The sequence below is a fragment of the Natrix helvetica genome, assembly GCF_964273705.1.
Source record: "Natrix helvetica genome assembly, chromosome: 4".
In the NCBI taxonomy this organism is placed as follows: Eukaryota; Metazoa; Chordata; class Lepidosauria; order Squamata; family Natricidae; genus Natrix; species Natrix helvetica.
This window is the reverse complement of record NC_138550.1, coordinates 155,090,873-155,115,099: the sequence shown is the minus strand read 5'-3', so window position 1 is coordinate 155,115,099 and position 24,227 is coordinate 155,090,873. Positions and strand designations below refer to the sequence as shown.

The 24,227-nt window shown below is 42.9% G+C and overlaps 1 protein-coding gene across 1 annotated transcript in view; it reads right to left on the bottom strand.

Moving 5' to 3' along the window:
• Window positions 1–24,227, bottom strand: part of MTBP (MDM2 binding protein) — a 45,294-nt gene that overhangs the window by 20,800 nt on the left and 267 nt on the right. Inside the window, exons 2-14 of the mRNA XM_081950576.1 lie at window positions 18,112–18,192; window positions 17,280–17,353; window positions 17,051–17,196; window positions 16,642–16,700; window positions 14,247–14,391; window positions 12,932–13,049; window positions 9,770–9,910; window positions 7,590–7,684; window positions 6,590–6,662; window positions 4,309–4,426; window positions 3,216–3,389; window positions 1,487–1,597; window positions 483–647 (exon numbers count right to left, since the gene is read on the bottom strand). Coding sequence (XP_081806702.1) covers window positions 483–647; window positions 1,487–1,597; window positions 3,216–3,389; window positions 4,309–4,426; window positions 6,590–6,662; window positions 7,590–7,684; window positions 9,770–9,910; window positions 12,932–13,049; window positions 14,247–14,391; window positions 16,642–16,700; window positions 17,051–17,196; window positions 17,280–17,353; window positions 18,112–18,192 — 1,500 coding nt within the window. The remainder of the gene's footprint in view (window positions 1–482; window positions 648–1,486; window positions 1,598–3,215; window positions 3,390–4,308; window positions 4,427–6,589; window positions 6,663–7,589; window positions 7,685–9,769; window positions 9,911–12,931; window positions 13,050–14,246; window positions 14,392–16,641; window positions 16,701–17,050; window positions 17,197–17,279; window positions 17,354–18,111; window positions 18,193–24,227) is intronic.

Genomic DNA, 24,227 nt, shown 5'->3' with positions numbered 1-24,227 from the left:
CCGAATTTTTATCATGTGACCGTGGGGTCATTACTGTGAAAAACAGTCCTAAGTCATTTTTCGGTGTCATTGTAACTTTGAACGGTCACTAAATGAACTGTTGCAAGTTGAGGAATAATCTTATCCACTAATACCTTGACTGTATTACCTGCTACAAAAATGTTGTCATCCCAAATCCTCCATTCATCTGTCTCAAAGTTCAAACACCTCCCATCTTTCTACGTGACATTCTGCATTATGAATGCTCATTTATTAAAACAGTCTAACTTATAGGCAATGTATTTATCCTAATTATTCTAATTAAGTAACAAAATGATGTCCCCAAGGTGCTTTTTCAAGGGACAACTGGACTTTCTGAAGAAGCTTCTTGGATGAGAAGTGAAACAACTTCAAAGAAAAACCATGAAAGTCCAGTTGCCTCTTGAAAAGGCACCTTTGGGTGACTGAGAATCTCCAGGGATATTTAACAAAATGATGCTTACCATCAATTGCTTCTTCATCTCTAGTTTTAATAATTGCTCCTGGATAAACAGTACTTGGATGGCTAACCTTCCATAATTCAAAAAAACGTTCCCTGGTGTAGGCTAATAGATGTTTCAGTTCATTCTTAAAAGCTACAGGTAGATGCCCAGCAAACGTTTGTCTCTCTGAAAAATAGAAGACAAGGAATTTAGGGGGTCACGGATATGATGTTAATAACCCAGGATGTATAATAATGCTAATTCACTGAATTGAATTATTGCATCATGCTGTTATCAAGTAAAAAATAAGGCAATAAAAACATAATCCCTTTATAAGCTTATGGAGAAAAGCTTCTGCAATTTGCTTATGCATACATAAACACATGTCATTTGAGCAAGCATTCATAAAACATTTTTTCAAGGTATGCTTTTTTTACCAAACTGTTTTCCTGATTTACTGAATGAGTTTAGAAGTTTGCCAAGCAAACATTACAGACTGGAAAATGGAAGGCATCACTCAAGAAGGAATTCTCAAAGTGAAATGACTGGGATTGTCATAGTGTGGAGTTTCCAAAAGATGACCTAATTAATTTACGAGCCTCAAGACAAAGTTCAAAAGAAATCCATTCACTTATTAGGATCAACATTTCTTCTGCAGAGCCAAAACTGACTTCTGTTTAATTGCGTTTGAACTTTACCCCTGTAACCCCTCCCTTCTGTCTGTGTCAGAAATCACATCCACCAACAAGGTGCTGCAGCAGGCTATGAACACGCGCATTTCACACGCCAGCTGTAGGAATATGAGACCTGACTTTGGCCAAAGGTATGCATGGAATTCTCCTCCCTTTTCCTATGTCAACGATAGTAGTCATGGAAATGCTGTACAAGTTGACACAAGCCCCTAAAAAGACAGCCCATTTTTATTTTCAAATAGTACCCTCTACAAATTAAGATACACCAATGGATATATTTTTATTGATGTATTTTCCAGCCATTATTCTGTAGGTAAATATTCAATTACTTACTCAGGCAGTGATTCAAAATCTGTGTTTGGAACTGAGAGAGTTTCTTCTCTCTTTGTAAAATCTGTTCTCCATAAAAATGCGGAAAAACTTTGAGAAACTTTTCAAAGAAGCCTGTGTTGATAAGAGAAGTGGGAAGTGATCAAATTACATCAAATGCTAAAATTTAGCCAAATAAATGACTCGAGAGCGCAAATACTGGACTATGATCAAGGAAATCAGATTAAAGGCAACCTCTACTCACAGAATGTCATTGGGTGTCTTTGTTAAAAGTACCACATACATTTTCTTGAGGAGAAGCAAGACGTAGATAGTACTCAACTTACAACTGGTCACTTAGCAGCAGTTATGACAGACCCAAAAGTACTTAATGACCTTTCTTGTTTATGGAGATTCTCAGTCATCCAGGTCATGGTTGTTCCAAAGGTGCTTTTTCGAGAGGCAACTGGACTTTCTGGTTTTTCTCTGAAGACTTTTCACTTCTCATTCTAGAAGCTTCTTCAGCTTCTAGAATGAGAAGTGAAACGTATCCTCCGCCGTTACCTTAACAGTTCCTAGGTCCTTGGTTAGAACTCGAGTTGTTGAGCTACCAACCAGCTCCAAAGGCTGTGAATCTCCCCAGATTAAATAATAATAATAATAATAATAGTAATAATAATGACTGTGGAAAAAGAAATCAAGTGTTGTCCCGATTGTAATTGGAGCCCTTGGAGCAATACCTAAAGAGCTACCTCGCTATTTGGAAATTCTAAATTTATCGGACTTGAACATTCTGACTTTACAAAAAACCACCCTACTTGGAACAGCTTATATCCTCCGATGTTACCTTAACAGTTCCTAGGTCCTTGAGCTGTTGAGCTACCAACCAGCCCCAAAGGTTGTGAATCTCACCAAAGATTAATGTAATAATAACAACAATAACAACAACTTGAACATTCTGACTCTACCACCCTACTTGGAACAACTTATATCCTCCGACGTTACCTTAACAGTTCCTAGGTCCTTGGTTAGGACTCGAGCTGTTAGGCTACCAACCAGCCCCAAAGGCTGTGAATCTCACCAAAGATTAACCACATAATAATAATAATAATAATAATAATAATAATAATAATAATAATAATAATAATAATAATAATAATAATAATAATAATAATAATAACAACAACAACAACAACAACAACAGCAACAACAACAATTTGCATGTACGCAGAGCTGGAAAAAGGCCTTGGACAGCCAATGCTAGTCAATATCAATAATATCAAGCTAGATGGACCGATATAGTCTTCTTATGTTTTCAAAGCAAGCAGGCATGTGTGTTTTCTCTCTATAAGTTGTAAATAAACTAAAAAGGAGAGGTGATCCAGGAAAAAAAAAAGAACCTCTCCAAGCCTAGTAAACTCTTAGTGAAGACCTAGAGTGGAGACTTAAATTCTTGGAGAACAAAGTAAAAGAAGTCTAACCTATAGCCGGGCAGTCCAGTCAATAGTGAATCAAGATTTATCTTAACGTTAAATAAGGCTCTTGAGAACAAAGTTGTATTTGCGTTTTGATATTTGGTTAAAGAATAGATATGACTATTCATGATCAATGGGTTTAATTCACACATCTGATTAGTTTTCTGGAGGCTCGTTTCAAATAATTACTATTTACAAAGAAAGGATGTATTCTACTTACAACTTTACCCTACTGGAATGAACATTTGTGCCTCTTAGTTCAACCACAAAATTCATACCTGCTTCTGTTTCTTCTTCTGATGTCCTCAGCTTTCCTATACTTTCTGCAAGAGTGACAGAGCCATTGATCTGATTGGCCGAATAGATTATTGTTGCTTTACAACCTCCAGAGCCGTTGCCTTGCACCAAGAAATAATAATTGCACGTTTCTCCTTTAAGTTCAACTTCTGGAACTAAAAAAGAAATACATCTTAATCTTTATAAAAATTCATAAATGCATACGATAAAATCTAGATTAAATCAGCATGCATGCTAAATTTCAGTAATAAGTTATCTAAAGTCCAAGATATATATATATATATAGATATATAGATATATATGTGTATTTGTGTTACAACCCCTGGTATGCCCAAATATGGGAGGGAGCTCAGTGTCACGATGTTAAAAAGTTTGCTAGGCCTGAACTGACATTCAAGAGTTAAACTAAGAAAGCTTTATTGCGCAGGTCATAAAACAAAATGTTATCTGAAAGTGATTTATTGCGCATGCGTTTACACATTCCAAAATTCCTTTCTTCTTTGTTCGGCTGCCAACTTGGCAACCGGAGATTTTCATTATCAAAATGTAACAATTTAGTTAACTTTTCTGTTTTATCTACTTTTATTATTTTATTATTAAAGTTTGTTTATTAATTAGAATACTTCTTAAAGACTTATTTCTTTTCTTAATATCTCAAAAGATATGCGGAAGGGAATCAGCCTTGGTCCATAGACCTCATTTTCTACAGGGCGTTTTTTTCCCCTGACACTCAGTACTCCCCCTTTCTGTCCTTCAGCTCATTACAGAAAACCATCCAGGCAGAAAACCATATTTTTATTTTTAATGTTGCCTTTTTATATTTGTGTTGTATATACCACACACACACACACACATATATATATATATAAAGTTTCTTTGCAATTAGCACCACTGTTTTCCAACCCGAGAGAAAGCACAGACCCAAACTTTCCATTTTCTCTGCTGACCATAGCAGAATCTTTCTTAATCAGTTTTTTGTAGCATCCAGGCATTCTTTATCTTTTGATCAATTTACTAAAACGCGGGGGGGGGAGGGGAAACAGCAGAGTGTGGAGACAATATGACTTTACTTACTGCCGAGACCTTTGTGTTTTTCAGCTATACATTCCTTCCATTTTTTTGTACTTAGTTGGCTGGGTACGGGATTCAGCATGCTGCTTATACTGCAAGGCAGTACAAATAAAGCTCCTACCTGCAGATTAAACACATGCAGACTTGATTATAAATAAAACTTCTGGGATACTGATATACGAAATGTCTCATGTATAAGGAGAGCCTACTCTGAGGAAGATAGTTAAGAGATATGATGGATGGATGGATGGATGGATGGATGGATGGATGGATGATAGATAGATAGATAGATAGATAGATGATAGATAGATAGATAGAGATAGATAGATAGATAGATAGATAGATAGATAGATAGATAGATAGATAGATAGATAGATAGATATGGATGGATGGATGGATGATGGATGATAGATAGATAGATAGATAGATAGATAGATAGATAGATAGATAGATAGATAGATGGTAGATAGATAGATAGATAGATAGATAGATAGATAGATAGATAGATAGATAGATAGATAGATAGTAGATAGATAGATAGATAGATAGATAGAGATGATAGATAGATAGATAGATAGATAGATAGATAGATAGATAGATAGATAGATAGATAGATAGATAGATAGATAGATAGATAGATGATAGATAGATATAGATGATAGATAGATAGATAGATAGATAGATAGATAGATAGATAGATAGATAGATGATAGATAGATAGATAGATGATAGATAGATAGATAGATAGATAGATAGATAGATAGATAGATAGATAGATAGATAGATGGATGAATGGATAGGTGGACAGATGGGCAGACAGACCGATAGACAGATGGATAGATAGATCAAAGAGATAGATTGATGGATAGAAAGATGGATGAATGGATGGACAGATGGACAGACAGACAAAATGTCTCAGTAATCCAGATCATGGTTCTCCCATAGATGCTTTTTCAAGAGGCAACTGGACATTCTGGTTTTTCCATTCCCCACCATCCAAATCAGAGCTGAAGAAGCTTCTTGGATAAGAAGCAAAACGTCTTCAAAGAAAAACCAGAAAGTCCAGTTGCCTCCTTGGGACATAGATAGAAAAGACACAGACAGACAGACATGTCTATGGAGTTTCTCAGTCATCCAAACCCATTCGAACTATTCAGGTGACCCTGAGGGCACAGGTAAACCTCCCAGTGGCCCCAACGACTCTCAGAATGAGTGCTAACGACCAGATGACCGCAAGGAATATAAATCCTTCCATTCTCCACAATCCGGTCAGAGCAGAAGAAGCAGCTTCTTGGATGAGAAGCGAAACATCTTCAGGGGAAAAACAAAAGTCCCGTTGCCTTTTGAAAAAGCACCTTTGGGACAGACAGACAGACAGACAGACAGACAGACAGAGACCGATCAGCCTCCTCTAAAGGTGACTGTACATCCGATGAGGTCAGCCCAACTAGATGGACCACATCAGGAAACTAACTCCACAGGAAGACTAGAATCTACTTCATTGAAATAGGTTGTAATAACAGAATCTTCCAAGCTAATTTTGCTACATTATCTTCCCCCAATAAATCAGGGAAGTCTTTTTTTCAAAGCTGTTTACAAATATTATTTTGTTTCTCTGGATTTTAGAAAAAAAAAGGTTTCAGCCCCTGGCACAACAAATATCCTCAGGCACCGTAACCAAGAAAGATGTGGGCTCCAACTCTACATTTTCCTCACATCCTAATTTGTAAAGGTTGGTGGCTTGGAATGGGTGGGGGGAAGGAGGGGATAGTTTTGTGGGAGGGGCAGGCACATGCAAATATCCATTGCTCATGCGAGTGCAGCCACGAACACCCATGACAATGCTCAGGTGTGCAGGAAAACAAGGGCCAGGAACAACGTTCGCACGAGGGGGCCCACGAAGACCCACGGTGACTCTCATGCCAATGGGCTGCCAATCCCCCAGTGAGTGAGACAGCAAATGCCCGCAACGCTTGCGTCGACGCTCGTGCAAGTGGGGCTATGCGTATGCGCATATGCGTGCTTACCAGCCAACTACTCATGCGGCCCAGGTGGCCAATAGCCCACAGCTGAGTAACGGGCCATGGCGCACAGGTTGGGGACCCCCGTTCTACAAGACTCCAAGACAACTATTGTTAAACTGGTTGTTTTAATTTAAGTCAATACAGTCAGCAGAATCAGATTTACCCTAAAAGCAAGAATTCTTTTAGGGAATATATGTACATTAATTTTAACTCACTTTCATTCTGCTAAAAGTTAATGTTAATAAAAAGCCACCAACTACCTTTCCACGTAGAGAAGAAAGCTGATCCCACAAGAGTAGAGACTTCTTCTCAGCATCCGTTCTAGACAAAGACCTAGACAAAGTTTAGGAATCACGCCCCTTGCAGCTACGATGGGCAAGAGTTAATAAAGGTAGTCCTCAACATACGGCCACGATTGAGCCCAAAATGGAGACCTATTTTAAGCGAGGTTTGCCCCAACTTGCCACCATTGTTAAGCGAAACACTGCAGAAGTTAAGTTAGTAACAAGGTTGTTAAGTGAATCTGGCTTCCCCGTTGAATTTGCTTGTCAGAAGGTCTCAAAAGGGGATCTCACATGACTCTGGGATACTGCAACCGTCACAAATGAGAGTCATTAGGGGGGTTCCTGAAGCCTGGGGAGGGCAAAAAAGGCCTCCTCTGCCCCCCGGAAGGCGGAAATGGATTGTTTCCAAATTTCCGGTTGGCCCGTTGGGCCTGTTTTTCGTCCTCTCTAGGCTCGGGAGGTTTTTCTAAAGACTGGGGAGGGCAAAAACGGCCTCCACTGGCCCTCCAGAAGGCTGAAAATCATCCGGCCGGCGAGCCCATGTGCACCGAAGCTTAGGGCTGGAGTGCTATCATAGCTATAGAGTTTCCTGCTTGAGCAGGGCATTGGACTAGAAAACTTCCAAGGTCTCTTCCAACTCTGATATTGTTATTCTATATTACTATTACTATATTACTATTCAATTTTGCAAAGATCCAGGATCGTATAGCGCTACATACTCAGAGAATGAACCCACTCGATTCAGGAGAAGCGTCTTCCACATTTACAGAATGAATGATTGCCTCTATAAAACTCAAAGCAATGTTAGCAATAGTTGCACCATTCATTAAAAGGGTCATTCGTGACAGTGCATATCTATGAGAGCACTTCGTTTACTTGCTCTAAAGATTTCCTCTTTCTGACATTCATCCCCCGTCTCCAGGGGCGTAAAGCAACTCCTAAATCAAACCAAGTGACATCTGCTATAAAAGGATACAGCTCAAAATGGAGGTTGGACACCAAGCATGCCGGCAGCTGAGTCAACAGCACCATCTGTATAAATTTCAAAGCCGGTCCGTAATAATGGAACACCTGAAAGAAAATTAAAAGGTAATTTGGATTGTGGATTCCAGCACAAACTATTAAAACTAAGGACATCTGTAGAGAGGAGCTTTCTAATTTTTCCTTTCCCTTTGCACACACCACCAAATTTCAAAGGCGAGAGATCCAACACAGGTGATAAAGTATGACACAATGAATCAAAATTGATGACAAAATAAAAAATATGAACTGGGTTTAATTGGACAAAACAAAATTAATGCAATGCGTTCACGACCACCAGCACCACCCATGACCTCTCCCCCCCCCCTCGCCCATTTTTGGCTTCCATGTTGGTGCAGGAGGCCTTCAAGCCCCACCCACCCACCCGTGCCCCATTTTGGGCCTGGAAAATCTCCTGCATAAACCTGGAAGCCAAAACCGGGTGTGGGGGCCCCGTGCAAGGTCCAAAATGCAATGCAAGCATTGCCCCCCCTACAAATGCGCTCTGTGCATATCTCCCACATGAGCCCTGGCCCCCCGCGCAAAAACCAGTTGGCCGGCAGAAGGCACATGCACATGCACAGTGGAGCGGGGCTGGGGCAATGGCTGGTGTGACCGCAGAGAGGGCTCTGTGTGCCATAGGTTCACCATCCCAGTTCTATACCCCTGCCAGGCTGGTTATCAGATGAGACTTCAGGAATGAAGGATCTCACCACTGCGTCTCCAAAGTGGCTGAGAAGCAATTGCAGAGAAGGGGCCCTGTTGCTCCCAGCTATATTCTGCAGAAAGCCCCCCAAAAAAGCTTTCATTTCCCTGGCAAACAGAAACATCTGTCATCTGAAGCCAGCAAGCTCGAAATTCCACATTCCTGAAGAAATAAAATTTTGAGCAGAGTTCTTCCATTTCAAAAGCTGACTTGGTCATATCAAACAGCCTGTCTGTCCCTATGTGTTCAAATTCAGATATGGGTTTTTCCCCTGAATAGCCTAGTAACAAAACAAACAAAATTGAAGATTATTTTATCTACACCGAGAGTTTTCCACAAGTTCTAAATGTTTCAAAAGACTTGGGAAATGCAATATATATACATGTTTGGGCACACCAGGGGTTGTAACACAAATACATACCTATTTCCCTGGCTCAGCTGATAAGGAGGAGAGCCTGTGGCTTAATGGCTAATACATCTGCCTAATATGTAATACAGCACAGGTTCGAATCCCAGTAAGGGTATAGCTAGCTGATGAGAGCTAAATAGCTTGAAATAGATCTATACTAGTCTCCCTTTATTTATTTATCAGCACAAATACAACACAAACATAGCAAAGGCAACATTAAAATAAAAATATGGTTTTCTGCCTGGATGGTCTTCTGTAATGAGCCGAAGGACAGAAAGGGGGAGTAGTGAGCTCCCTCCCATATTTGGGCATACCAGGGGTTGTAACACAAATACATAACTATTTCCCTGGCTCAGCCAATAAAGAGGAGAGTCTGTGGCTTAGTGGCTAATACATCTGCCTAATATGTAATACAGCCCAGGTTCGAATCCCAGTAAGGGTATGGCTAGCTGATGAGAGCTAAACAGCTTGAAATAGATCTATACTAGTCTCCCTTTATTTATTTATCAGCACAAATACAACACAAACATAGCAAAGGCAACATTAAAAATAAAAGTATGGTTTTCTGCCTGGATGGTCTTCTGTAATGAGCCGAAGGACAGAAAGGGGGAGTAGTGAGCTCCCTCCCATATTTGGGCATACCAGGGGTTTTAACACACATACATACATACATACATACATACATACATACATACATACATACATACATACATATATATTTGACTTGAGATTCTCTTCTTTTACCTTGAATTGAAGTTACTCTTGGAGAACAAAGGAGCTAGATTTCCAAAACAGGCTAATGACACCATGAAATGGATTTTTAATTTCTATGCCTCTAGGCACGTGCATTTTACCTACTTAACCATAAAAAAGCTAGATTTTAAAATATTTACTTTTCTGGGTGAATATTGTTTCCAACTTTTAAAAAATATAATCTATTTTATGGCACAGTTGAGCATAATTTATCTGATTTCTAAAATGCTAAGAATTGCAATTCAGAAAGATCAAACAGATCAATTACCTCTGCACAATGAATATTGGTATTCTTCGACTGTTTATTTTCATCAGCAGCAGAGAAAGTATTTAAGCAGACGTGGCTGAATGACCTTCCAGATGCATGGCCTTTTATACAAAAATCTGGAAATGCGATTTCAGATCCAAACTGAAGAGAATAAAAAGCAAAGGATAACTATACAGTTCTTAAGTATTACTCCCCCCCCCCCGCCCATTTTTAAGATGTCTGTTAAATGTTGAAAAGAGTAAGGTTCTACATTTAGGCAAGAAAAATGAAATACACAGGTACAGCATAGGTGGCACCTTCCTCAATAGTAGTAAATGTGAGAGGGATCTTGGAGTCCCAGTGGACAACCATTTAAATAGGAGCCAGCAGGGTGCAGCAGCTGCCAAAAAAGCCAACGCAGTTCTAGGCTGCATCAACAGAGGGATAGAATCAAGATCACATGAAGCGTTAATACCACTTTATAATGCCTTGGTAAGGCCACACTTGGAATACTGCATTCAGTTTTGGTTGCCATGATGTAGAAAAGGTGTGGAGACTCTAGAAAGAGTGCAGAGAAGACCAACAAAGATGATAAGGGGACTGGAGGCTTAAACATATGAACAACAGTTGCAGGAACTGGGTATGTCTAGTTTAATAGAAAGAAGGACCAGGGGAGACATGATAGCAGTCTTCCAATATCTCAGGGGCTGCCACAAAGAAGAGTGAGTCAAACTATTCTCCAAGGCACCTGAGGGTAGAACAAGAAGCAATGGGTGGAAACTGATCAAGGAGAGAAGCAACTTAGAACTGAGGAGAAATTTCCTGACAATTAGAACAATTTATCAGTGGAACAGCTTGCCTCCAGAAGTTGTGAATGCCCCAACACTGGAAGTCTTTAAGAAGATGTTGGATAGCCATTTGTCTGAAACGGTATAGGGTTTCCTGCCTAGGCAGGGGTTGAACTAGAAGATCTCCAAGGTCCCTTCCAACTCTGCTATTGTATATAAAATGATTATTTAACATGGCTATTATATAAAATGAGACATTACAATGCAGACAGTGGAATTTGAAAGCATAGTACTTATGGGTCAAAAAATACCTATTTAAAATATTAGCGACATTTTTAAAGCTAACATACAATCGACCATGGTATCCTATTGCGCCGTCTGGAGGGGTTGAGGGTAGGAGGCACCGTGCTGCGGTGGTTCCGCTCCTACCTCTCTGGCCGGACGCAATGTGTGTTGGCAGGGGAGCAGAGGTCGACCCCGAGGCCCCCTACATGGGGCTCCCCTTGAGGTGCGCCCGGAGATTGCAGTTGGTCCAGAATGCAGCCGCGCGGGCAATTATGGGGAGAACGAGGTTCTCCCATATAACACCTCTCCTGCGCGAGCTGCACTGGCTTCCTGTGGCCTACCGGGTGCGCTCGCACAGAGAGGGACTTCTCCGGGTGCCGTCCTCCAGAGAGTGTCAGAGGGCGGCGCCCAGGAGTAGGGCCTTCTCTGTGATGGTGCCCTACCCTTTGGAATGACCTCCCCCCAGACATTAGGACAACAACTGATCTCCGCTCCTTCCGCACGAAACTTAAGACCCACCTGTTCTGACTAGCCGGCCTGGCTTAATTTTAGAGCTTCTCCACCTCTTGGGCATTTTTAATTTTTAATTTAATTTTTAACTTTAATTAGCATTGGGGTTTTTAATTGTTTTAAATTATTGTAATTTATGTATTTATTGTTCCACCTCCTCCATATTGTATTGTTGTGACCGCTGCTGTTGTACGTCGCCCCGAGTCCCTTGGGGGAGAGGGGGCAACTAAGAAGTCAAATTAATAAATAAATAAAATAAACAATCATTTTCTCCTGTAGGATTTGAAGCACTGTATTTTTCGGAGTATAACACACACTCCCCCCGCCCCCCACCCCCCAAAAAAGAGGTTGAAGACTTGGGTGCGTCTTATACTCTGAATGTATCCCTGCCCACCTGCCGGCCCCCACACTTTGGTCTCTGTGCACCCTCTTCCTGACAGCAGAGATTGCCACAGGCAATGGTTTGCGTTTTTGGGCTCCACACCTCGCATTTTGAGCCTCCAAACGCTCCGTTTGAGACCCGTTCAAGGCTGCTGGGATCGCCAGAGCACATCACCGCTGATCGCCGCCTCTGCGGGTCGCGTTTTCAGGCGGCGATCGAAGTGTTTGGAGGCTGAAAACGTGAGGCACAGAGCCCAAAATGTCAACCCAGAACGTCTGCTGCCTTTTTTTTTACCTCTTCCGCGCTTCGCCTGCTTTACTAATTGGAGCTCCCTGAGACGATCAGCTGTGCTTCAAAAGCTGCTTTTTGGCCCCAACAAGGCTGAAAATAATGCTCACGCACGCTCGCTCGCTCACAACCAGCAAACTAATGTGCTGAAGCTATGCTGAAGGATGCTAGCCAGATGACTAGCTGGTAGGCAGAAATCTTTTTTTCCTATTTCCCTCCCCAAAAACTAAGGTGTGCTTTATACTCCGGAGTGTCTTATGCTCCAAAAAGTATGGTACATTGACCCCAATAATTCCGATATCCCCCAAAACAGGTAAGATAGAACACATGATTTCTAAAACCATTTCCTTTCTCTTTTGTCACAATATTCTAATCCGAACCCAGCGTATATTTTTACTCTTCCTTTCCAGCTGGACAGTAGGATGATACATTTAATAAATGAATAAAAATCTCAGGATTGCTTTTTCAGATCTGCAAACTGTGCTGCCTCCTTCCCGCTTCCTCAAAAAAACCTATGAACAAGTAATTCATATTATAAAATTATTCCATTCATGAAAGAGGTTCTTATCCAATGCAGTTATTTATTAAGCCTCTTCGATCTTAATAACCCTTTTATTAAGAGAAAGTGATCTTTACTTCTATCTCTGGAGTTTTTAACTTTTCCCACTGGCTGCAGGAGTGAGAAGATTGACAAAAAGTGGTTTCTCTGAAGAGTATAGTCCCATGACCAAAGATCATTTGATAGGAAGCTCCTGGCAAATGTTTCTTTAATTAGAAGCCAAGCCTGAGATTACAGCAACACGAAGTTCTCTAATACACCACATGAAAATGATAACAACAGATGGATAAATATTTCCATACATAAATCCAGCGCACATTTTTCAGCCATTTAAATGGCGCTATTCTTCCAAGAAAATTTCAAACCAATACCTTTTGTTCCCAGATTTGAATCTTTCCTCTCCACAGTTCCCTTGAATCAATACTGTCTTTGAAGTTTTCAAGAGCTAAGATATCAGCAGAAAGATAGTCTGCAAATCTTTGCCAAGTACTGTAAAAAGAAAACATGTGTAAGTAGTGTACAGATTTAACTAAAATATTGGTAACGTTCCAGGTTAATGCTTCATATAATTTTTAGGACACCAAATATGATCCCACAGTGTTACAAAAAGCTATGGAATGTCATTTATCATTTTGTAAAGTATTTAGATCTTAATCTAAATGTTATCTGTATTTACCCTGTTAAGGTTTGTATTTCACTTTTCTTCAAGGCAGCATGCAACTCCCTTATCCATGCAAGGTGAATTGGGCTAGGTGACTGGCAGAAAAGATGAATAACTAGCCCAAAGTTATCCATGAACCTCAACAACTTAGCACACCAAAGTGTGACTACGCTGGTGTTGAGAGATGACAGTATCATAACTTTGAATCCGGGATGCAAGTATCTTTCTTGAGGTCTGTCATAACTCTGAACAGTCACTAAATGACTGGTCATAAGTTACGGATTACCTGTACCGTGTTTCCCCAAAAATACGACCTGTCCCAAAACTAACCATCGGCCGCTCTAGAAGTGCTCTCTATAGTGGGCCAGTTGCCGGACAGAGAGTCTTCCGGACAGAGAGTCTTCCAGCAGCTGGCCCACCATAGAGAGCACTCCTAGAGCGGCCGATGCTGGAAGACTCGGCAGCCGAGTTTTGGAGTTTGGAAGTTATGCTCGGAGCGTGGCGGCGGCAGCAGCAGGCGGTGGCTGTGCCCTGGGAGAGCTGCACAAGGGCTTGGTGAGGCTGGGGGCGGAACAGGTGCTCACGCAACCCCCCTCTCCAGCCGGGCAGAGTTCCATGCACTGTCCTAGGGGGTATCCCGAATGTGCCAAGCCGCAGGAGCTGGGGGGCGGGCAGAGCGCCACGTAGCTTGGCGCCTTAGTGATACCCCCTAGGTCAGTGAATGGCGCTCTGCCCGGCTGGAGAGGGGGATTTGCCGGGCGGCTGCTCGTGAGCATGGTTACCTCATGGCTGCTTCGCCCCTGAGGCTATGCCTGGCTCTTCGGGAGTCCGCTCGCAAGGGAGCAGCTGCCCAGCAACCCCAAAACAATAAGCCCTCCCCTGATAATAAGGCCCAAGCCATATTTTGTGGAGCAAAAGAAAATAAGACCCTGTTGTATTTTTGGGGAAACACGGTACTTCTAAAATGACATCAGCAATTTTCCCTTTCTCAATTATCTTATTTGAAAAATTTAAATACTACTCACCTGTTGCTTTTGTTTGCTACAATAGTGACCTTTGCTGCATGCCATTCTCTTAGGTGTTTTAGAGCGCCAATGACAGGTAAACAGTCTTTTAACTGAGGGGCATCTGTTTCTGAAGACTGGAGAATAACATCAACCATTGCTTTTCCTGCAGAAGTAAATATCATAAACAAAGACAGACATTTCAGTCTGCTTTTTTGTAGGAGCAGGAAACGGAACACTGAACATTGGACTCCTTTGTTATTTTTAACCCTATCAGATTGAATTGGCTGGGCAGATGCTATGGGAGATAGGTGCCCCCTCCAATAACCAGGCCTTATGCATGTAATGAATCATACCCTGAAGCCAACTTGCAATCAGTACGGCTTGCAAACAGTGTTCTGACATGGATATACTAAACTATGTTCTTCACTGCTCATTTTGGATCAGAAACCTCTGGGTGGTTTTTAAGGGCAGCTCCATAATTCAACAACAATTCATATACCGTATTTTTCAGAGTATAAGAGGCACCTTTCCCCCCCCCCCCTAAAAGAGGGTGGAAATTTTGGTGTATCTTATATACCGAATACAGCCATTTTTGGCCTCCCAAAGCCCTGCCCCCGTATCCCATTTTTGCAAAAAAAATGGGTGGTTTTTCGCAAAAATGGAGGCGTTTTTGCCTTCCCCCATCCCCCAGAAGCACTCTGCAGGCTTCAGCAGGGCTGGGGGAAGGGAAAATCCGGGTGTGTGTGTGCAAAAAGTGGGCCATTTTCTTTGCAATAACTGAGGTGTTTTTGCCTTCCCCATCCCCCAGCACTCTGCAGGCTTCAGCAGGGCTGGGGGAAGAAAAAAATGCCCGTTTTTGTGAAATAATGAACCGTTTTCCACCCATTTGGAAATGAAGCCTGCAGAGTGTTCCTGGGGGCCAGGGAGGACAAAAACTTTTTTTTCTTACTTACCTCTTCGAAATCTTGGTGTGTCTTATACACTGGTGCGTCGTATAGTCTGAAAAATACGGTACATAGAGCCAATGATATATAATAGCTAAGATGCTGGACTAGAAACTGGGAGGTCGAGTTCTTGTCCTCCCTTAGGCATGGAAGCTGGCTGGGTGATTTTGGGCCAGTCCCTCACTTTCAGCTCAATCCATCTCACAGAGTTGTGGTTGTAGAGCATAGAAGAACATTAGTAATATATTGCCACTGAGTTGACTATAAAGTCAGCATAAAAATCAGACAAAGTCAATAGAAAAAAAAAATTTGTAGCTCAGGGTTGAACTGCAGGATCAGTTCACTGGTACACTCTGGGCTTGGTTGTTTTCATACAGGTGTTTGATTACCAAATTAGGTAAAATCTGCAAGAAAACACCCAAGCTCAGAAAGCATCCCACGTAGACAAAAGCCTTTCTTTTAATGCTAAGTACATCACTGCCTTTGGCACAGAGTGTGTTTTATTCCTTTACATTATTTTAAGAAAACTTGCATGCTATTAAATAATTTATCCTAGCAAGGGCATACTTTCAGATTTTCACTATATAATTGAATATAATACAATAGCAGAGTTGGAAGGGACCTTGGAGGTCTTCTAGTCCAACCCCCCGCCTAGGCAGGAAACCCTATACTGTTTCAGACAGATGGCTATCCAAAATCTTCTTAAAGACTTCCAGTGTTGGGGCATTCACAACTTCTGGAGGCAAGCTGTTCCACTGATTAATTGTTCTTACTGTCAGGAAATTCCTCCTCAGTTCTAAGTTGCTTCTCTCCTTCATTAGTTTCCACCCATTGCTTCTTGTTCTACCCTCAGGTGACGACTCTCTCTTCTTTGTGGCAACCCCTGAGATATTGGAAGACTGCTATCATGTCTCCCCTAGTCCTTCTTTCTCTTAAGCTAAACATACCCAGTTCCTGCAACCGTTCTTCATATGTTTTAGTCTCCAGTCCCCTAATCATCTTTGTTGCTCTTCTCTGCACTCTTTCTAGAGTCTCCACATCTTTTCTACATCGTGGCGACCAAAACTGGATGCAGTATTCCAAGTGTGGCCTTACCAAGGCATTATAAAGTGGTATTAACACTCCACGTGATCTTGATTCTATCCCTCTGTTTATGCAGCCTAGAACTGTGTTGGCTTTTTGGGCAGCTGCTGCACACTGCTGGCTCATATTTAACTGGCTGTCCACTAGGACTCCAAGATCCCTCTCACAGTTACTACTATTAAGCAAGCTACCACCTATACTGTACCTGTGCATTTCATTTTTCTTGCCTAAATGTATTCATAATAGTCTGTGAGGTGTCATTTTGTGCCAAGATATTTACCAGAGTATTGTTACAAACAGAAGACAGACTAACTGCCTCAAAGGCATTTTGAGAAGCAAAATGATTTTGTCACAAAAATAGTGTGTTTCCAAAATGGTCACATTACCAGGAGCAGGAAGTTTATCAGCTAAAAGATGTATGCTCTCTGCAGATTCTTCATATAGACTGAAAAATAAGAATTAAAAAAATAAATAAAAACCTCTCATTCAGGAATATGCTTCAAAACATTTAGTGCTTTACTCAATCAAAGTATCAAAGTTATGAAGCACTGTATTTGCGTACAGAAAATGAATTTTTTACTTCAAATGAAAAACTTGCCATCAAAGTTTGGTTAATGAATTTATCAGAATCAACAATTTCTTGCTAAATCAGCTATTCTACTGCTACTCCTCGTTAGAATATTTACTTTCCTCTATGCATTCAAAGACCATTCCGAAGTTCAGAAACTGTATTCTCAGATATATTTTCCAACATATTAGATCCAACGGATCCATATACACAATGGATCAACTTACTCAATGAGTGATACAGATTCCCAGTTATGGTCTTCTTCATCAACATTTTGATCGCCAAGATATTCTTCAATATTTCTTCGAATAGAGCTTTTGCTTTGATCTGTCTCTTCATCAAAAGTGATGTCCTCCCAGTCAGTACTAGAAAACTGTTCAATTAAAATAAAATACTATAAGGAATGAACAAGTTACAACTAATGTTTGGGGTAATTAAATGCTTCCAGTGACTCACCTGGGAAAACCCACATATTGAGTGAATTGCAAAATACCATTCTTTCACATATGGAATCCCAGTAAGAGAACATGCTAAAAGGAGAAGTAATATACATGTTACAATGAATTTTAAAAAATTAAAATAGAAGCCTCGTTTTCTTCATGAAAACGTATTAAAAGAAGTGTCATGATTGCAACAGCTCTTAAGAATTAAAATAACATACAAGAAACGAAAGCAATCCTTTCTCTAAACTTTTTTAAAAATTCTAGCAGTAAAATCAGTGTTATTTCAGATAAATCCAGTAATTAATTGTACTTTCTTTCCTCTCCATCACACATGAAAATGTTAGCTGGTTGCATTTCTGTCAGTTTGATTTTTTCCCCCAAAAAATATATATTGTGTGCTGCAGATACAATTGCCTGCATTGTAGTGAGAAAGCTAGTACTTCTATTTATTAAACGGTCTGCAAGGAAGGTAGTCCAGATTTTCAGGATGGAGAGGGTGAATTCCAGAAGAGCAAGAGACAACTAAGTTCAGATAATTTGCAGGAGCCGAAAAAGGGTGAAGACGGCTCCTCCATAATAATTCTCAGAGTATATGCTTTATGCAAGTTAGCTTTAATTTGGCAAGATTGATGTCAGGCTTCAAAAACCAAGAAACATTATAATTCTTCCAAACAGATTTCTTTATTGTTCCTCATCTCTGCTTTTTACAGCAAATAATGAGATATTTCAGCAAGTTCAAAAACAGCAAAGTTTTACAGATTTTCACTCCCTCTATGTCCTCAACAGTTTCAGTTCAGCCACCGTGCCAGGCAAAATGTAGTTTGCTGCAGAAGAGCTTCTCTTACCTGGGAAAGTTTCAAATGTTGCCTTTAGAGAGGGATCGCAATTTTGTTTTAGCAAGTCATAAATATTTTCAGCTGTCAAACCTGGAAAACATAATTGAGTTTATTGAAAAATCATGAAAACAAGGCTATGCAGCTTATTTATCAGAGTACAAAATTTCATTTTAGGAACGCCACTGGCAACCCTAATGAATAGGTAAAAATAATTTAGTTTAAAACATATTGTGTTTTTTTGTTACCTGTGTTTGTATAGAAGCTGGCTTTCAATGCAAACTGGGGAGAAGAACCCCTGATCTCTTAACTATCAAATAATTAATCCTGTCAACATTTGGAGTGGGAGGACTATTTGAAGTTCTATAGGCAACACAAATTATTATTCCAAACATCGCTCCATCATTACCCACTGGTGACTGTAATATAGAAGTACCCAAGGATACTTTTTAAAAGATTTTTTTTCCTCTGCTCAGTGCAAGATTATACACTCCCGCCCCCACCCCCCGCCCCCAGTTTTATGGTTAAAATGGGGATAACCATGGCATTTTGGTAACAGCAAAAATCCAAGACATCTAGAGGAAGGCAATCTAGTGGGAAGGCCACCATAAATTCCTATTATATAATTATTTTGAGAGAGGATAGAAAGGATACTGATGTAGACACTGTGTATGTTTGTATGCGTGCGTGCATGTATGTATATATATGAACCTCAGAAAACTGTGTGTGTGTGTGTGTGTGTGTGTGTGTGTGTGTGTGTGTGTGTGTGTATTTGTGTTACAACCCCTGGTATGCCCAAATATGGGAGGGAGCTCACTCCTCCCTCTTTCTGTCCTTCGGCTCATCACAGAAAACCATCCAGGCAGAAACCCATATTTTTATTTTTAATGTTGCCTTTTTATATTTGTGTTGTATTTGTGCTGATAAATAAATAAAGGGAGACTAGTATGGATCTATTTCAAGCTATTTAGCTCTCATCAGCTAGCCATACCCTTACTGGGATTTGAACCTGGGATGTGTTACATATTAGGCAGATTTGTTAGCCACTACACCCCAGGCTCTCCTCCTTTATCAGTTGAGCCAGGGAAATAGGTATGTATTTGTGTTACAACCCCTGGTATGCCCAAATATGGGAGGGAGCTCACTCCTCACTCTTTCCATCCCTCTTTGAAATGGATTCATACTAGTCCCCCTTTATTTATTTATCAGCACAAATACAACACAAATATAAAAAGGCAACATTAAAAATAAAAATATGGGTTTCTGCCTGGATGGTTTTCTGTGATGAGCCGAAGGACAGAAAGAGGGAGGAGTGAGCTCCCTCCCATATTTGGGCATACCAGGGGTTGTAACACAAATACATACCTATTTCCCTGGCTTAGCTGATAAAGGAGGAGAGCCTGTGGTGTAGTGGCTAACAAATCTGCCTAATATGTAACACATCCCAGGTTCAAATCCCAGTAAGGGTATGGCTAGCTGATGAGAGCTAAATAGCTTGAAATGGATCCATACTAGTCTCCCTTTATTTATTTATCAGCACAAATACAACACACACACACACACACACACATATATACACACATACATACACATACACACACACACATACATTTACACACACAAACATGCCCTGTTTCCCCCAAAATAAGACCTCCCCAAATAATAAGCCCAATCAGGCTTTTGAGCGCATGCGCTAAAATAAGCCTTCCCTAAAAATACTGCAACACAGCAGCAGCCATGAGGTGACCACGCTCGCTGCCTCCTGCACCTAAAAAATTATAAGACCTTCCAGAAAATAAGGCCAAGCGCTTATATTGGGGTCAAAAGAAAATAAGACCCTGCCTTATTTTTGTGGAAACACAGTAAATAAAGGTAAAGGTTCCCCACATATGTGCTAGTCGTTCCTGACTCTAGGGGGCGGTGCTCATCCCCCATTTGAAAGCCGAACAGCCAGCGCTGTCTGAAGACATCTCTGTGGTCATGTGGCCTCTGTGGTCATGTGGCCAGGAAGCGGAGACTTAGGGGGTTTTTAGTTAGTTGTTTTTTAAAAATTTGTAGGGGTGGGGGCTCAGGGGTTGTGGGGTGGGTGGGTCAGATCAGTAGCGATGTGAGAGCCGGGCCTCCAGGTGTGGTTGCGAGCAGAAGGAGCGGAAGGGAGGAGGAGGGGGAGGATATAATTCCTATACAGGGCTCTTTAATTCCAACGGTCACAGGGAGGGGCAGATACGAGGACAGATTAAGAACTTACAGTCGGTTGGGAGACCGTGGTTGCTGGTTACACCCGGTCGCTTGTACCAACCCCCGCGTTCTAGGTGGTCAAGAGTTACAGACCCAAGGCCTGAGGCTGTTGTTATGCAATGCGAGGTCCGTTGTTAACAAGGCCCCCCTCATTCACGATCTAATTTTAGAGGGGGAGCCGGACCTCGCGGGAATAACGGAGACCTGGTTGGGCCACGAGGGAGGTCTTCCCCTCGTGGAAATGTGCCTACCAGGCTACCGAGCATTTCACCAGCCCCGGGCCCAGGGAAGGGGCGGTGGGGTGGCAGTAATTATTCGGGAGGACTTAGAGCCGAGGGAGTCTACTGTGCCACAGACGTCCGGATGTGAATCCCTTGTTGTGAAATGGGGCCCTGGGAGACAGTTGGGCCTGCTGATAGTATACCTGGCTCCTCGCTATACATCAGCGGCCCTGCCCGAACTCCTCGAGCTGATCGCATCGGTGACGGTTGAGACCCCCAAACTTTTAGTGATGGGGGATTTTAACCTGCCATCGATGGGAGAAGCATCAGAGGGGGTTCGGGAGTTCATGGCTTCCATGACAGCCATGGACCTGACTCAAATGATTCAGGGCCCGACACATGAGGGAGGACACACTCTGGACCTTGTTTTTGTCTCTGGCCAGTGGCTGAGTGATCTGGGAGGAGGGGACTTAACCATCACTCCCCTGTCATGGTCAGATCACTCACTCCTTCGTCTTGACTTCCCTGGTGCTACCTCCCGCTGCAGGGAGGCGGAACCGGAAAGTACCAGATGGTTCCGCCCCAGGCGCCTGATGGAACCTGATAGGTTCCAGACGGAGCTTGGGCCACCTCCTGTAACCTTGACCCGCCCCCGGGTAGAGGACCTGGTGGTCGCGTGGAATAATGCGACTACCGGGGCCTTGAACCGGGTGGCGCCTTTGCGGCCTCTCCGGCGGCAACGATCCACCCTGGCCCCTTGGTTTACCGAGGAACTAAGAGTGATGAAATGCCGCAAGAGACGTCTAGAGAGTCGTTGGAGATCCTCTCGCTCCGAATATGATCGAACACAGGCACGAGCCCATTTAAGGACGTACCTTGTGGCATTGAGAGTGGCCAAACGCCAATATTGTGCCACTCTCATTGCATCCGCGGAGAACTGCCCTGCCGCCCTGTTTCGGGTGTCCCGCTCCCTCTTGTTTCAGAGGCCGCGGGAGGCCCCTCTACAGGGCAGGGCAGAGGAATTTGGTAAATATCTGCAGGATAAAATCGCTCAAATCCGGAGGGATTGGGTCCCTGTCAGTGGTCCAATGGAGACGTCCATGGCGAGTCTTGAGGAATCGATCTGGGAGGAGTTTGACTTGGTTGCCATCGAGGATTTGGACAGAATGCGTGGACGACTGCGACCCACCACATGTTTATTGGACCCGTGCCCCTCCTGGCTTGTACTGGCATCCTGGGAGGTTACACGAGACTGGCTCCTGGGCCTAGTGAATGCTTCGTTGAGCAAGGGGTCTCTCCCGGCCGCCTTGAAAGAGGCGGTGGTGAGACCCTTGCTCAAGAAGCCTTCCCTGGACCCTTTGGAGCTGGCCAATTATCGTCCTGTCTCCAACCTTCCCTTTTTGGCGAAGGTTGTAGAGAGTGTGGTGGCCTACCAGTTTCCACGTCATCTGGAGGAAAATGATTATCTAGACCCGCGCCAGTCCGGCTTCCGCCCCGGTCACAGCACGGAGACGGCCTTGGTCGCGTTGGTGGATGATCTCTGGAGGGCCAGAGATAGAGGTTGTTCCTCTATCCTGGTCCTATTAGACCTCTCGGCGGCTTTTGATACCATCGACCATGGTATCCTGCTGCGCCGGCTGGAGGGGTTGGGGGTCCGGGGCACTGTTTTGCAGTGGTTCGGCTCCTACCTTTCTGGCCGGACGCAGCGTGTGTTGGCAGGAGAAGAGAGGTCGACCCTACGCCCCCTTACTTGTGGGGTGCCACAGGGGTCGGTCCTCTCGCCACTCCTGTTCAACACATATATGAAGCCGCTGGGTGAGATCATCCGTGGTTTCGGGGTGGGATACCACCTGTACGCTGATGATACTCAGCTGTACTTTTCCACCCCGAACCACCCCAACGAGGCCATCGAAGTGATGTCCCGGTGTGTGGAAGCCGTACGGATCTGGATGGATGACAACCGACTCAAGCTCAACCCCTCCAAGACGGAGTGGCTGTGGGTACCAGCTCCCCGGTTCAGCCAATTAACTCCATCATTGGCCATTGGGGGCATTCAACTTGCCCCCGTGGAGCGGGTGCGCAATTTGGGCGTCCTCCTGGATGCCCGGCTGTCCATGGATGACCATGTGACAGCCGTGGCAAGGGGGGTGTTCCACCAGGTTCGCCTGGTGCGCCAATTGCGCCCCCTACTGGACCGGGACGCCTTACGCACAGTCACTCATGCGCTGGTGACGTCTCGCTTGGACTACTGTAACGCTCTCTACATGGGGCTTCCCTTGAAATGCACCCGGAGGCTACAGTTGGTCCAGAACGCAGCCGCGCGGGTAATTATGGGGAGTACTAGGTACTCCCATGTGACACCGTTCCTGCGCGAGCTGCACTGGCTTCCTGTGGTCTATCGGGTGCGTTTCAAGGTTTTGATAACAATCTTTAAAGCGCTCCATGGCTCAGGACCTAGTTACTTGCGGGATCGTATTCTGCCCCATACATCCCTGCAACCAATCCGCTTGCACAGAGAGGGCCTCCTCCAGGTGCCGTCCACTAGACAGTGTCGGGGGGCGGCGCCTAGGAGTAGAGCCTTCTCTGTGGCGGGCCCAGCCCTGTGGAATGACCTCCCTCCGGATATTAGGAATACCTCTGACCTCCGCTCCTTTCGTATTAAGCTTAAGACCCACCTATTCCAAGTAGCTGGCCTGGCTCAACTTTGATCTAACCATATCGCTCCTGACGGGTTTTTAATTGGGTATTTTAATTATATTTAATTATTTAGGGGTTTTTTAATCACTGTATTCTAATTGTTTTTTATTCATCAGCCGACCTTCTCCTTGTGTATGTCTCGGTATATGTCTCTGTTATATGTTTGTTTTGTCCACATATTTATTTCATATGTTTCATTGTACGCCGCCCCAAGTCCTTCGGGAGAGGGTGCGGCTAAGAAATAAATATTTATTTATTATTTATTTATTATTATGACGAAACGCCAAAGACTCACGGAACGCTGTTACCTTCCCACCAAAGGTGGTTCCTATTTTTCTACTTGCATTTTTTACATGCTTTCGAACTGCTAGGTTGGCAGAAGCTGAGACAAGTAACGGGAGCTCACTCTGTTATGCAGCACAAGGGATTCGAACTACTTAACTGTCAACCTTTCTGATCAACAAGCTCAGTGTCTTAGCCACTGAGCCACCGCGTCCCTATAATGCATGCATGCATGCATACATACATATATGCATAATCTTTATACATATATGTATAAAGATGTATAATCTTTAGACATATATGTATAATCTTTATTGTCATTGTACTTAAATACAACGAAATATATATACACATATATACATACACACACACATCCTAATATATACATACATACACACATATATACATACAGAGAGATAGAGGGGGAGGGAGACAGAATTGTAATTACATAAATATAAATTCCTAGGAATCGAAGAGGAAAAGGACAGAGGCTTCCCTACAAACCCCAAAGTCTCAGCTAGGTGGCAGCACTAGAACCATCGTCTCCAAAAACGAAGCGATTCTTGGATGGGAGACCACCAGGAGATCTGAGTCTAGGCAGGCAGAGCTACGTTAATCAACTCGTTCCCACCCCCAAAAAAGCCACGGCCGTGTCCCGGATAAGAATGAAGGAGAGACAACACCCCCCCC